The 14,576-nt window shown below is 39.6% G+C and overlaps 1 protein-coding gene across 16 annotated transcripts in view; it reads left to right on the forward strand.

Annotated features, from left to right (window-relative positions):
- Positions 1-14,576, forward strand: part of LOC113246311 (coiled-coil domain-containing protein 170-like) — a 45,821-nt gene that overhangs the window by 24,156 nt on the left and 7,089 nt on the right. For all 16 annotated transcript variants that reach the window (XM_057318596.1, XM_057318598.1, XM_026486887.4 and 13 more), the window contains 3 exons: positions 7,261-7,396; positions 9,072-9,383; positions 10,333-10,533. In XM_057318596.1, the coding sequence (XP_057174579.1) occupies positions 7,261-7,396; positions 9,072-9,383; positions 10,333-10,533 (649 nt within the window). The remainder of the gene's footprint in view (positions 1-7,260; positions 7,397-9,071; positions 9,384-10,332; positions 10,534-14,576) is intronic.

Consider the following 14,576-nt stretch of genomic DNA (forward strand, 5'->3'; position numbering starts at 1 on the left):
GTGATCATTCTTGTATGAGCTTTTATATGACTGTATGCTTCATTTCTCTTAAGTAATGCCTTCGGAAGTAGAATTGCTGGGTCCTAAAGTAACTCTATGTTTACTTCTGAGGAACTTCCAGACTATTTTCCAAGGCAGCTGCACCATTTTACATTCCCACCAGCAATGTATGAGGATTCCAATTGCTCCACATCCTCACCACTTGTTACTGTTCATCTTTTTTATCATAGACATTCTAGTGGATATGAAGTTGCATCTCATTGTGATTTTAATTTGTATTTCTGTAAAACTTAAGATGTTGAGCATCTTTGCATGTGCTTATTGTCCATTTGTATATCTTCTTTGTAGAAATATCTATTCAAATCCTTTGCCCAATTTTATTTTATTTTATTTTTTAAATTTGTTTTTATTTATTTTTCAATTTTTAAAATTTAAATTCATTTAATTAACATATATTGTATTATTGGTTTCAGAGGTAGAGTTCAGTGATTCATCAGTCTTATATAATACCCAATGTCCATTACATCATGTGTCCTCTTTAATGTCCATCACCCAGTTACCCATCCCTCCACCTCCTTCCCTCCCACAACCCTCAGTTTGTTTCCTGTGATTAAGAGTCGCTTATGGTTTGTCTCCCTCTCTGGTTTCATCCTGTTTTATTTTTTCCTCTCTTCCCCTATGATCCTTTGTTTTGTTTCTTAAATTCCACATATGAGTGAGATCATATGATAATTGTCTTTCTCTAATTGACTTATTTCACTCAGCATAATACCCTCTAGTTCCATCCATGTTATTGCAAATGGCAAGATTTCATTTTTTTGATGGCTGAGTAGTATTCCACTGTGTGTGTGTGTGTGTGTGTGTGTGTGTGTGTGTGTGTGTGTGTATACCACATCTTCTTTATCCATTCATCTGTCAGTGGACATCTGGGCTCTTTCCATAGTTTGGCTATTGTGGACATGGCTGCTATAAGCATTGAGGTGCAGGTGCCCCTTCGGATCATTACATTTGTATCTTTGGAGTAAATACCCAGTAGTGCAATTGCTGGGTCATAGGGTAGCTCTATTTTCACCTTTTGAGGAACCTCCATACTGTTTTCATGAGTGGCTGTACCAGCTTGCATTCCCACCAACAGTGCAGGAGGGTCCCTCTTTTCCCACATCCTCGCCAACATCTGTCATTTCCTGACTTGTTAATTTTAGCCATTCTCACTGGTATGAGGTGATATCTCATTATGGTTTTTTTTTGTTTGTTTGTTTGTTTTTTTTTTTTTTTAAAGATTTTATTTATTTATTTGACAGAGAGACAGCCAGCGAGAGAGGGAACACAAGCAGGGGGAGTGGGAGAGGAGGAAGCAGGCTCCTAGCGGAAGAGCCTGATGTGGGACTCGATCCCAGATCGCCGGGGTCACGCCCTGAGCCGAAGGCAGACGCTTAACGACTGCGCTACCCAGGCGCCCCCTCATTATGGTTTTGATCTGTATTTCCATGATGCTAAGTGATGTTGAGCATTTTTTCCTGTGTCTGTTGGCCATTCTCCATTTCTTTGGAGAAATGTCTGTTCACGTCTTCTGCCCATTTCTTGAGTGGATTATTTGTCCTTTGGGTATTGAGTTTGATAAGTTCTTTACAGATTTTGGATACTAGCCCTTTATCTGATATGTCACTTGCAAATATCTTCTCTCATTCTGTTGGTTGTCTTTTGGTTTTGTCAACTGTTTCCTTTGCTGTGCAAAAGCTTTTTATCTTGATGAAGTCTCAATAGTTCATTTTTGCCTTTGTTTCCCTTGCCTTTGGAGAAGTGTCTAGCAAGAAGTTGCTGTGGCCGAGGTCACAAAGGTTGCTGCCTGTGTTCTCCTCAAGGATTTTGATGGATTCCTGTCTCACATTTAGGTCTTTCATCCATTTTGAGTCTATTTTTGTGTATGGTGTAAGGAAATGGCCCAGTTTCATTCTTCTGCATGTGGCTGTCCAATTTTCCCAACACCATTTGTTGAAGAGACTGTCTTTTTTCCATTGGATATTCTTTCCTGCTTTGTCGAAGATTAGTTGACCATAGAGTTGAGGGTTCATCTGTTCCGTTGATCTATATGTCTGTTTTTGTGCCATTACCATGCTGTCTTGATGATTGCAGCTTTGTCATACAGCTTGAAGTCCGGAAATCTGATGCCACGAGTTTTGTTTTCTTTTTCAACATTCCTTTGGCTATTCAGGGTCTTTTTTGGTTCCATACAAATTTTAGGATTATTTGTTCCAGCTCTGTGAAAAAAGTGGATGGTATTTTGATAGGGATTGCATTGAACGTATCAATTGCTCTAGGTAGCATAGACATTTAACAGTATTTGTTCTTCCGATCCATGAGCATGGAACATCGTTCCATTTCTTTATGTCTTCCTCAGCTTCTTTCATGAGTGTTGTATAGTTTTCTGAGTACAGATCCTTTACCTCTTGGGTTAGGTTTATTCCTAGGTATCTTAAGGTTTTTGGTGCTATTGTAAATGGGATTGATTTCTTAATTTCTCTTTCTTCTGTCTCATTGTTGGTGTATAGAAATGCAACTGATTTCTGTGCATTGATTTTATGTCCTGCCACTTTGCTGAATTCCTGTATGAATTCTAGCAATTTTGGGGTAGAGTCTTTTGGGTTTTCCACATAGAGTATCATCATCTGCAAAGAGTGAGAGTTTCACTTCTTTGCCGATTCAGCCTTTTATTTCTTTTTGTGGTCTGATTGCTGAGGCTAGGACTTCTAGTACTATGTTGAACAACAGTGGTGAGAGTGGACATCCTTGCCGTGTTCCTGACCTTAGGGGGAAAAGTTCTCAGTTTTTCCCCATTGAGAATGATATTTGCTGTGGGCTTTTCATATATGGCTTTTATGATATTGAGGCATGTTCCCTCTATCCCTACACTGTGAAGAGTTTTATTCAAGAAAAGATGCCGTACTTTGTCAAATGCTTTTTCTCCATCTATTAAGAGTCTCATATGGTTCTTGTCCTTTCTTTTATTAATGTAGTGTATCACATTGATTGGTTTGTGGGTGTTGAACCACCCTTGCAGCCCAGGAATAAATCCCACTTGGTGTGGTGAATAATTCTTTTAATGTACTGTTAGATCCTATTGGCTAGTATTTTGGTGAGAATTTTTACATCCATGTTCATCAGGGATATTGGTCTGTAATTCTCCTTTTTGGTGGGGTCTTTCCTTTGCCCATTTTATTTTATTTTATTTTATTATTTATTTATTTTTTAAAGATTTTATTTATTTATTTGACAGAGAGAGAGACAGGCAGTGAGAGAGGGAACACAAGCAGGGGGAGTGGGAGAGGAAGAAGCAGGCTCCCAGCGAAGGAGTCTGATGCGGGGCTCGATCCCAGAACCCCGGGATCACACCCTGAGCTGAAGGCAGACGCTTAACGACCGAGCCAGCCAGGCGCCCCCTCCTTTGCCCATTTCAAATTGGGTTGTCTGCTTATTTTTGAGTTGTGCTTTTTATGTGCTCTGGACACTAGACCCTTATCAGATAAATGATTTACAAGTCTTTTCTCCCATATGTGGGTTACCTTTTCACTTTCTTTTTTAAAAAAAATTTTTTTTAAAGTAATCTCTGGGGCGCCTGGGTGGCGCAGTGGTTAAGCGTCTGCCTTTGACTCAGGGCGTGATCCCAGCATTCTGGGATTGAGCCCTACGTCAGGCTCTTCTGCTGGGAGCCTGCTTCTTCCTCTCACACTTGCCCTGTTTGTGTTCCCTCTCTCGCTGGCTGTCTCTCTCTCTGTCAAACAAAGAAATAAAATCTTAAAAAAAAAAATAAAAAAGTAATCTCTACACCCAACTTGGCACTTGAACTTATGACCCCAAGATCAAGAGTTGCATGCCCCTCCGACTAATCCAGCCAGGTGCCCCATCTTTTCACTTTCTTAAGAGTGTCTTTTGAAGCACAAAGTATTTTAATTTTGATGGAAGTTTATTTTTTGTTAATTAAGTCTTTGGTGTCGTATCTAAGAAACCATTGCCTAATCCAGTGTTACAAAGATTTACACATATATTTTCTCTTAAGATTCACAGTTACAGCACTTAAATTTATATTTCTGATACATCTTGACTATTTTTTGTATATGATGCAAGTTAGGAGTCTGGATTTATTCTTTTTCATGTGAAGATCCACTAGTTGTCCCAGCATCACTTGTTGAAAAGATTCTTCTTTCTCCTATTGAGTTGTCTTGGCAATCTTGAAGAAAAAAAAATCAATTGACCATAAATGCAGAGGGTTAATTCTGGACTCTCTATTCTCTTCTATTTGTCTATATGTCTATCATTATACCAGTACTATACTGTCTTGATTACTGCAGCTTTGTGGTAAGTTTTGAAGTTTGAGTCCTCCAACTTTATCTTCTTTTTTAATATTGTTTTGGCTATTCTGGGTCCCTTGCTTTGCCATATAAATATTAAGATCAGCTTGTCAATTTCTGTAAAAAAGACAACTGAGATTTTGATAGAAATTGTGTTGAATTTATAGATCAATTTGGGGAGTAATGTCATCCTTTTAAAAAAAGATATATTTATTTATTTGAGAGAGAGAGAATCTCACGTAGACTCCCGCTGAGTGCAGAGCTCCATCTCACGACACTGGAGATCATGACCTGAGCTGAAATTAAGAGTTGGACTGAGGGGCCAACCGACTGAGGGACCCTGGGGAGTAATGTTGTCTTCTAATCCATGGACATGGGCATCTTTATATTTACCTAGGCCTTTAATTCCTTTCAACAACAGGTGGCTCTGTGATGGGGTGGCTGGAGCTGAGGTGGGGTGTGGGCTTGAGGTCCCAGAGTGCCCCATGCAGGAGGTGTTCAGCAGGGCAGCTGTAGCTGAGATGAGCATGGGTTGGGAGTTCGCAGGGCATTCTGTGCAGGGGGCACCGTGGCAAGGCGGCTGGAGCCGAAGCAGGCATTAGCTAGAAGGCCCCAGAATGCTCTGCACTGGGCGTACCCTAGTAAGCTGTCTGGAGCTGAAATGGTGTGGACCTATATCACCTTGGTGTGATGGCTGGAGCTCTAGTGATTGCTGGGCCAGGGGTGTCCCAGTGGGTGCCATGCTGGGACTGCCTTTGTGTGAAAGCTGGGGTTGGTGTGGGCTAGGGGCCTGGGGATCACTGAGGAATTAGGCTGACTATGGTGCCTGGACCTTGTTCACTAATGTGGTCCCCATCCATACTATCAAGGTAGATGGGGAATGTAACTGTGGTGCTCACCAGCCCCTTCAACATGGAGAGAGTTCTAGCAGCTCCCCCTGCTGTTTTTCAGAGTTCTAGGGCTGGCTCTTTTCTATTTAGTGCCTCTTTTAAACTGTGGCTTTTCTGTGCCCCAGGGTATCTGGGGCTGGTGTGGGCCAGGGGCAGGGGGTTTGTTGGTGTGACAGTCTGGCCATGGTGCCTGGACCCTGCCCTATCTGCACCATGAAGGTGGAAGGGGAATGTAAACCCTGGTGCTCCCCAGCCCCTCCATCTAGAGAGCACTCCACCTGTCCCTCACTGCCCAGCGAGTTTCTAGACCTAGCTCCTTTACACCCTAGCTGCTCTTTTAAACCTTGGTTGTTCCTCCATGCCCCAGGGCGTCTGAGGCTGGTGTGGGCCAGGCACCCAGTGCTTACCGAGGCAGCAGGTCAACCACAGCATCTGGAACCCTGCTGCCATCTGCATCACCAAAGTGGAAGGGGAGCACAAACTGCCACCTGTCAGCCTCTCTGATCCAGAGAGAGTTCTAGCAGCTCCTTCACCCTGGGCAAGGTTCCAGGGCTAGTTCTTCCACATTCCAGTTGCTTTTCCAACCTCCAGCTATCCCTCCCAGCCCTGAGGCATCTGAGGCCGATGTGGGCCGGTGACCCAGAGCTTGCAGAAGTATTAGTCAAGGCATCTCTGTCCATCTTGCCTCTCCATGTGGTCTCCCCTGTCCTCTGTTGTGCAAAAGCTGCTCAGTCAGCCCTCAACTCCCCCTCAGGCAGAATTGCTGTACAAATAGATGTCGGCCTGGTGCCTCCATGGAGAAGGTGAGCCCAGGGTCTTCCCTTTGTCATCATCTTGGACTACAATGTCCTCTAGTGTTTCCTATAAAGCATTTCTTCTTCTTCTGATAGTTTTTCCATTGTTTTTCTTCTGAAACTATATTATTTCATTTTCATTTTTTGAATGCCTTTTTTTTCTTTATTGAGTACAGAATTCTGGGTTGCCAGTATTTTTTCTTATAGCACTCTAAGATGTCATCCGATTATCTTCTGACTTCTATAGTTTCTGTTGAAGTTCATCATCAGTCTTTTTGTTGTACCTTTGAAGGGAATAATGTGTGCTTATTATTGGTAGCAATTTGACTACGATGTGTCTTGGTGTGGCTTTCTTTGTATCTGTCCTGCTTAGGATTTACAGAATTTATGGAATCTATCAATTGTCTTTCATTGGGTTTGGAATCTTGGGAATTATTTTTTCAAATATTGTTTTTATACCATTGTGTCTCTGCTGTCACTCTAGGGTTACAGTTACAGGTGTGTTAGACCTTTTGAGTGTGTCCTGCATGTCTCTAATATAACCTTTTGAGGTAAAATTTTCCATTTGGATAATACAAATAATTTCTTTTGAACTGACCCAAATTCACTAATTCTGTAAGCTATAATTCTTAGATGAGGGGAAAAAAAACATAGAAGATAGATTGAAACTAACCTAGCTGTGGGTACAGGATAGAAAATATTACCAAATCTTGCAATTAGTAATCAAAACAAAAACCAAATAATTAGCTATTTGTGTATTTGATAATCAAACCAGCTTTTACATATGCTATTCTCTACTGCTGCATCATTATTCTAATTCCCTTTCCTCTCATCAAATCCCAGGGGAAGAGCCCTTCAGGTATTATTAAAATAGGAGTACTTTTATCCCTGTGGAACCTCCTAATCATCACAGTGTTACCAGTAGTTGCAGGCAGATATTCATGCTCAGATTTCCCCTGGAAAAGGGTGGTTTAAAAGTTGACCTTCCCCAGGGGATCTGCTGGAGGACTCAGCACTGGATTGTTTTTCTCTCCATTTCTCTGTCATTTCTAGTCTCTCCCTAGAAATAGTTAGGTAACTGCACAGAGCTCTTTTCATAGGAAGTACATTTCTACTTGATATACATAGTTAATATATTTTAAGTGGGGATTATTTCTTTTAATTATTTTTAATTGAAGTTTGAAATTGATTTGGTTTCATGATGTTGTTACCTACTGATATCTTACGCAGAGTACATCTGTTTGAAAGAGAAAAGGCAGAGCGAAAAGCAGGCCTTTTGGAGAAAACGTTAGCAGGTACTGATGGATTCACCCCTTATATGAATATGAAAGGACAAGAAGATTCCTTGGATAGTTTCATGATGACGGTGAGAATAAATTTTGATTGATTTTTAAAGAAACAGAATTTTTATTACCTGGTGTTACTCCAAGAGATACTTGGCAAATGTTGAGTGGTTTGTCGGTCTGCTGCTTATGGAGGATCGGAGGAAGCAGTGCGGTATGGCTGACTGGAAGCCTTTCTGAAGTACAGAGAGAAAGCACAAGGCGGATCTTAGATCTCTGTGATACTGTAGAACCGGTAGAAGGAACCCAGCTGAGAGAGAACTGGAGGACAGGTGGTGGTTAGAGAATGAAGTATTGGAGTTTTAGATTTCTGGTGTGGGTTACTTCCTGCTGCTGACAACGTCTGGGTTTTGGGCTCTGAATGTAAGGGTTGAAGAGAGGTGTAGGTGAAAGTCATTGAAACCGAGGCACAGCAATCACAAAGCTAAACTGGTGGCTCATCTATATTGGATCTTGAAATCTAGAATTATGTCATCAGTTGGGTTTAGAAGGAAGGCATGAGCCTGGTCCCTAGTAGATAGCAATTCACAGGATGAGTAGAGGTTTTATAGAAGAATGTTGGAGGAGGATGGGAGCCACTCCATTGTCAAGGTAGTGGTGAAAGTTTATTTTGAAATCCTTAGACTTAAACAGTTTATTATATAATCTGAATGTAAGACAAGGTCCATTATAATCCAATTAACATGAGGGTTTCCGTTTGAAAAAATTCAGCAACTACTTTCAAAGTAGTTTAAAGTAATTCCAATTTTTAATTGCGCCCTCAAGTAATTCACAGTAACACTTCCCATTTTTTTCACTTCTCTCACTAATCGGTCACATTCTTGAAAAACTCTCCCAAACCAGCGTCTATGCAACTCTGACCTTTTCTATCATTGCCCTTTTATTCTGCCTCTTCTAGACTTTTAGCGATGCAAACCCATCCTTACTTCAACAATTCTAGCTCTCTTTCTATTTCTTGGTTTCATGTGACAAAAAGTCCAGAAACAGAACCTATTTACTCAGCTTCCAGAATTGAAGGCGTCAAGAAGGTGGAAAAAAGACTAGAATTTATAAAGGTAGAATGTTCCTGTGGGAGATTGGGAAAGAAGTACAAGAATCATCTTCCCCCCACCCCAGGCTATTTACAATGGAAGCAGGATAATTATAGGAGTACAAGGGAAAAGTTGGGGGAAGAAATGGGACTTCTTTCATTTACACTTTTGCATCATCAAAGTTGTTATTACTAAGTGATGTTCTGTAACATAATGAAGTTTTTATGGAAATATCCATTTCCCTCGCAACTGTTCACTTAATTGTCTTAACACTCATTGATGATCCTTGCCCAAATCAGTTATTTTATTAGAAGCAAAATGCTGATTTTAAAATTTCTGTCATTCTTTCTACATTTATTAGCTCAAAATTTTCTGTAAAGAGTGTAACTTCATGAACTGAAGCTGTTCTGTTAGCTGCTTCTCCAACCTAAATTTCCTATGCTCTCAAACCAGTTTCTCCATACGATCATTTTAATACCTCTTGATGTTTTAGTTTGCTCTTTTGAGTATGCCGTTGTCTCTCTTATGACCCCAACTCTTTATTTCTTTTGAGGGCCTTGCTCTTAAAGTTTTGTATTATGACTATATTTATATTTTAAAGAAGAAAGCAAGTGTCTCCATATTAAATTCCAAATGGAAAGTTTAACATGTGTGTTGGCATATTTAGGTTAAAGGTGAAGGTATCCTGACCAAGAACTTTGAAAGAGACATTTTTCACTCTGAAGGACCAAAAGATGGGCAGAAAATTTGGGATAAGTATCAACAAGATTCAATCCATAAGGAAAAACAAAAATCTGAGTTGGACCAACCTTCACATTCATTCAGCTGGGAAACCAAAACTGCCCGATCACACTATCAGAAATTCCTCAGTCAGTTGGCTACTCTTCTGAGCAACAGTATGGTCCTCATACCAGCCACCGAGGAAGCTGTGAAAGAGAGGATTCAGGAAATTGGTGCGAAAGAACGATCTTGGAAGTCTGTAGGTGTATTGACACACAAGTCATTCTTTCTTTGTTTCTTTTAACATGCTGATTTTGATATTAGCCGATTTAGTAAATTCTTGGCTCTGAATTTTAATTTTGATTTTATGTTTACTATTACAGTGATAAAAGGGAAGATGATGTCCATTATTACAGCAGAGGTAGTGTAGTGTATTTATTAAAAGCAGAGCGCCCAGGTATGAATCCCAGCTCAACCATTACCAGCTGTGTGCCCTTGGACAGATTACTTATCCTCTCTGGGCCTCAGTTTCATTTGTAAAATTTGGTGAGATGGGTGGGGGCTGGAAGGGCATAGCTCTTATCTCACAGAGTGGTAAGGATTAAATGGATTAATACATGATAATGCTTAGTACAGTTCAATGTAAGCTCAGTGAATCCTGCCTTAAAAATAGTGGTACGGTGAAGATAATGTGACCATTATGCCTAAATACTGGTCAGGTCAGCCAGTGCAGTAACATACATTGTCAGATCAGTTCTTTGTTTGAATTTATTGGCCGACTCTATAAAAAAAATTGAACCCGTAAGTTTCAGTGGATATAACTCCTTGTCACGTCCAAATCAGTTGAGTAAAATTTCATGCCTCTTCACCTTAAAATTCAAACAAAGATAGGTATTGCTTAGGTTCAATGTGTTCGTAAAATCTGTTGCAGTCTGTTTATTGTAGAGTTCCATTTTTTTCACTTTTTGCTTAAAATTGTACAATTTTATTTCTCAATACTAACTAAAATGTCTCATTTTGTATATCAAACCTTTCCATTTCTTTTCCTAAATCCAGCTGATACATGCCAAATCTTAAGTCTTCGCCACTCACCTAGTGAGTAATGTAATGTTTCTACAGTGTCGGTATCGGTAGAACTTGCACATAGTTTTGAAATGAAATAGAAATCATGGGCCATCAGGAGTTTTGGCTATCCTCTCTCCCCACAGAGGACTGAAGACCTCCAGCAGGAAATTCTGACGCTCACTCGGCGCCTGGAGCTGCTGCAGCGTCACTCTGAGGAAGCCGCTGGAGAATCATCCCAAATGCAAGACAGGTGTAGGGAACGAGAAAGACCCTTGAAATGTCCAGAAGGAAGAATTGCTGTTAATGACTTTTTGCAAGAGAGTTTAGACTTGGACAGGAATGAAGTAAGAATTTTCTGTATAAGGCATTTCTTTGACAGTGAAAACAACCATATTTTATTATATTATCTAATGTTTATTAGATACTAGATATTAATGCTGTTAATACTATTTATACTTAATATTGGAAAAGAGAGGAAAATTTGCTACAAACCTTTAAACCTTCTGCTTTTATCAAAAAAACCTCTCCTTGTTCCATATCTCTCATTTCTTTAATACATACATATTCCGTATTCATTGTGAGGGCATTTGTTAGTGTATTTCTTAATGTACTTTAAAAAGCAGATTAGAAGGAAAGGAACTCAAAGGAATGACTGTACAGGTAGAACATCAGGCACTGTGTCAGCTAGATATGAGGAGTATCAGGAAGGGGCCAGCGATGCTATTCCTCGTAATTGCTATGTAGACCAGTGCCTTCGCGACACTCCATGTCTCTGTGTCTGTAAGGAAGACAGGAAAGCGTCAATTCTAAGAATGGGATGGAAACAGGTAGGGTACAATATAATTTGTTTTCAGGAGATTTTTTAAAAATTCTGTTTTATTACCTCTCAGTAGATGTGCTTGTCACATCATACCTATGTTATACTCTTTCTGTAACTGCTGTGGCTCAAAGCATACTCTCACTCATTCACTCACTCATTTAGTCTTTCATTACACTCCTTCACCATATGCATCCAGCACTGAGTTTAGAAAACTTCCAGGGGTGACGGGGTGGCTCAGTTGGTTAAGTGTCTGCCTTCGGCTCAGGTCTGCATCGGGCTCCCTGCTCTGCAGGAGTCCTGCTTCTCTGTCTCCCACACCCCCTGCTTGTGTTTCCTCTCTCACTGTGTGTCTCTCTGTCAAATAAATAAAATCTTAAAACAAGAAAAAAAAAAAAAAGAAAAAAAAGAAAACTTCCAGTGCTTAGTGAAGTGGTATTAACTATGTTCTCCACAGAGTCTAAGGATAAATCCAGCTTCTACCTCTGTTCCTGAATATGTAATCAATAATTCTTCATTTCCCTGCAAACATTTTAAAACATTATATTAAATTTTAAGAATATTCAAGTAACACATGCTTTCTACAGCTCTTGAAATCAAGTTAAAAGACTTGAAGAAAGAATAGTTTTCCTCAACTTTCTTTCTGCCTATTTTACCTCAGTAACCAGTAGTGTGTGTATCTTCTACAATTATTGCCATGGAATAATTATGGAAATATACAAGTACATATATGTGGGTGGTGACATTTTTATAAAACTGGGACTATGCTAGTCAAATACTCTTCTTACATGGTAAGAAGTTACGTACTTCATGGTATTTTCTTAAGTTAAAAGATGAAGATTTAACTCATTCCTTTAATAGCTGCATAGTGGTCCACAGAGTGTGTATAACTTATCTATTTGATCAGTTCCCAATTGATGGACTATCAGAATATTTCCACCTTTTATACCACTACAAATAATGGAGCAATATATATATATCTTTCCACATTGGTGCTTTCTGATTGAGTTCTAAATGAGAAATTGTAGGATCACAGTGTATGAGTATTTTAACTTTTAAAGCTACTTCCAAAAGGCAGAAGGAATTCACTTTCCAAATAGAAATATGGGAGTACCTCTTTCTTCTTCATAGCCTAGGCAGCATTGGATGATGTCATTCTTTTAGAGACAGAGAGAGACAGTTGGGTTAAAATAGTACAGTTTTAACATTTACCTGATTACTAACTAGGTTGAGTTCCCCCTTTTCTTAAAATGTTGGTTTCTTGGATTCCTTTGCCTCTCTACTCCTTACAATTTGGAACTCAGATGCAGACGATTGAGTTAATCAAACTCTGTGGTTCATAAAATAGTATCTTGGGCCATGAAAGGGCTTTCTCTTGTTTATTATTATTTATTCCATTTAAGTCCATTTTCCCATTCCCTCTTTCAAAGGAGATCAATCTGGGATGCCTGGGCGGCTCAGTCCGGTAAGCGTCCAACTTTTGATCTCAGCTCAGGTCTTGATCTCAGGTCGTGAGTTCAAGCCCCCCACAGTGTGGAGCCGACTTAAAACAAAAACAAAGGAGATCAATCTAATGTGTTTAATGTATATCTTTTTGTTCATACAGTTGACCCTTGAACAGCGTAGGGGGTTAGGGTCACTGACACCCTCTCCATGCAGTCAAAAATCCCCATGTATAATTTTTGACTCTCCCCAAAACTTAACTACTAAGAGCCTACTGTTGACCAGAAGCCTTGCTGATCACATAGTCAATTTACACATATTTTGTTTGCCATATTTATATATACTGTATTCTTACAATAAAGCAAGCTAGAGAAAAGAAAATATTAAGAAAAATCATAAAAGAAAATACACTGACAGTGCTGTACCATATGTCTCAAAAAATCTGTGTATAAGTGGACTTGCACAGTTCGAACCCATGTTGTTCAAGGGTCAATTGTCTATGTTCTTTTAAATATAATTTTATACACATTTTAATTTGCATAAATGGTACTGTGGCAAAACCTCATTCTATTACTCAGCATTGTATTTTTAAGTTCCACTTAGTGTTGCTATGTGTTCATCTAGTTCATTGCTTCTGTCTATTACATGGAGTTCTACAGAGTGCATATCTGCCATGCTCTGCCTGTCCACTCCTCAGTGATGAATACCCTGGTTACCTCTGTCTTTCTGCCACCACAAACCCTGCTACCAGCATCCTTGTACAAGTTTCCCTATAGACCTGTAAGAGAATTTCTTAGGGGTGTTTGCTCAAGATTGGAGTTGGTGGCTCCTTGGGTATCCGTACACTTAATTTGATTAAGTACTGCCAGTCAGCTCACACAGAACGATAGTCCCACCAGAGGTACATGAGGGTTCTTGAATCTCCACATTCTTGTAATTTCTTGGCATTGACCAGCTTCCTTCTTTTTTCCATTTCAGTGGGTATAATTACTAATTTAATCTGCATTTCTCTGAGTGTTAATGAGTTGGAACATTTTCTTTATGATTTTTAGTTTTTAGTCTTTTTAGTCTTTGCCTTTTGTTTCCTTTACCCATTTTCCTATTTGGTTTCCAGTCTGTTCTTATTAATTTTCAAAACTGTGTGTGTGTCTTCCTCACCCTGTTCAGGCCCTTACACTTATGGCGGGTCACCTCTCCACGTGGGCTATCCTCTCACCCCGGTCAGGCTTTGAGTCCCTCTGCGGGGCAGCCCTCCTCTATGTCCACTTTTGTCATCTGCTTGGGTCATAGCATTTCTCTCGTCATTCTAGTGCTTGCCTTGTTCTGCCCACTTAATGGCTTTAGGACTGAAATGTCCAGAGAAGAAAAGAAAGGAAAGGAAGAATAAGAAGAGAAAGAATAAGAGCAACTGGTTTATGTTTAACCTTTCACATCTCCTGATAAATGTACTTATTTATATCATAATTTTCCTGTCAAGAGGTACTTCAGCTTTGTTCCACAAATATTGACATGTACCATTTTCCTTATTTTTCATTTTGAATATAGTAATATATTTTTAAGTTGCCAGATATATGGGATTTTAAGAATTTTGTATTTGATTGCAATATGCCAGAAGTATATGATCCTTGAGAATTTATTGAGACTTCTTACACAGCTAATACTTGGTTGATTTTGGTAACTGTACCATACGTGCTTGTAAAGAATGTGTTCTCTGTTTGTTGGGTGTAGAGTTCCATACATAGCTAATGCTCAAGCATATTAGTCATATGGTTCGAATTGTCAGTATCTCTGATGATTTTTGTATCCTTGATTCTGGAAAAAGTATGCTGAGTACCTACAACTTTGAGTAAAGGTAAAGTTATAATTTTTACATGAAACTGAAAGTGATCAGGGGCGCCTGGGTGGCTCAGTCGTTAAGCGTCTGCCTTTGGCTTAGGGCGTGATCTTGGATCCCTGGGATAAGCCCTGCATCAGGCTCCTCCGCTGGGGGCCTGCTTCATCCTCTCCCACTTGCCCTGTTTGTGTTCCCTCTCGCTGGCTGTCTTTCTCTCTGTCAAATAACTAAATAAAAAAAATCTTTTTAAAAAAAGAAAAAAAAAGAAACAAAGTGATCAGAGAAAACAAGGC

Source organism: Ursus arctos, unplaced genomic scaffold, assembly GCF_023065955.2.
Source record: "Ursus arctos isolate Adak ecotype North America unplaced genomic scaffold, UrsArc2.0 scaffold_25, whole genome shotgun sequence".
NCBI lineage: Eukaryota > Metazoa > Chordata > Mammalia > Carnivora > Ursidae > Ursus > Ursus arctos.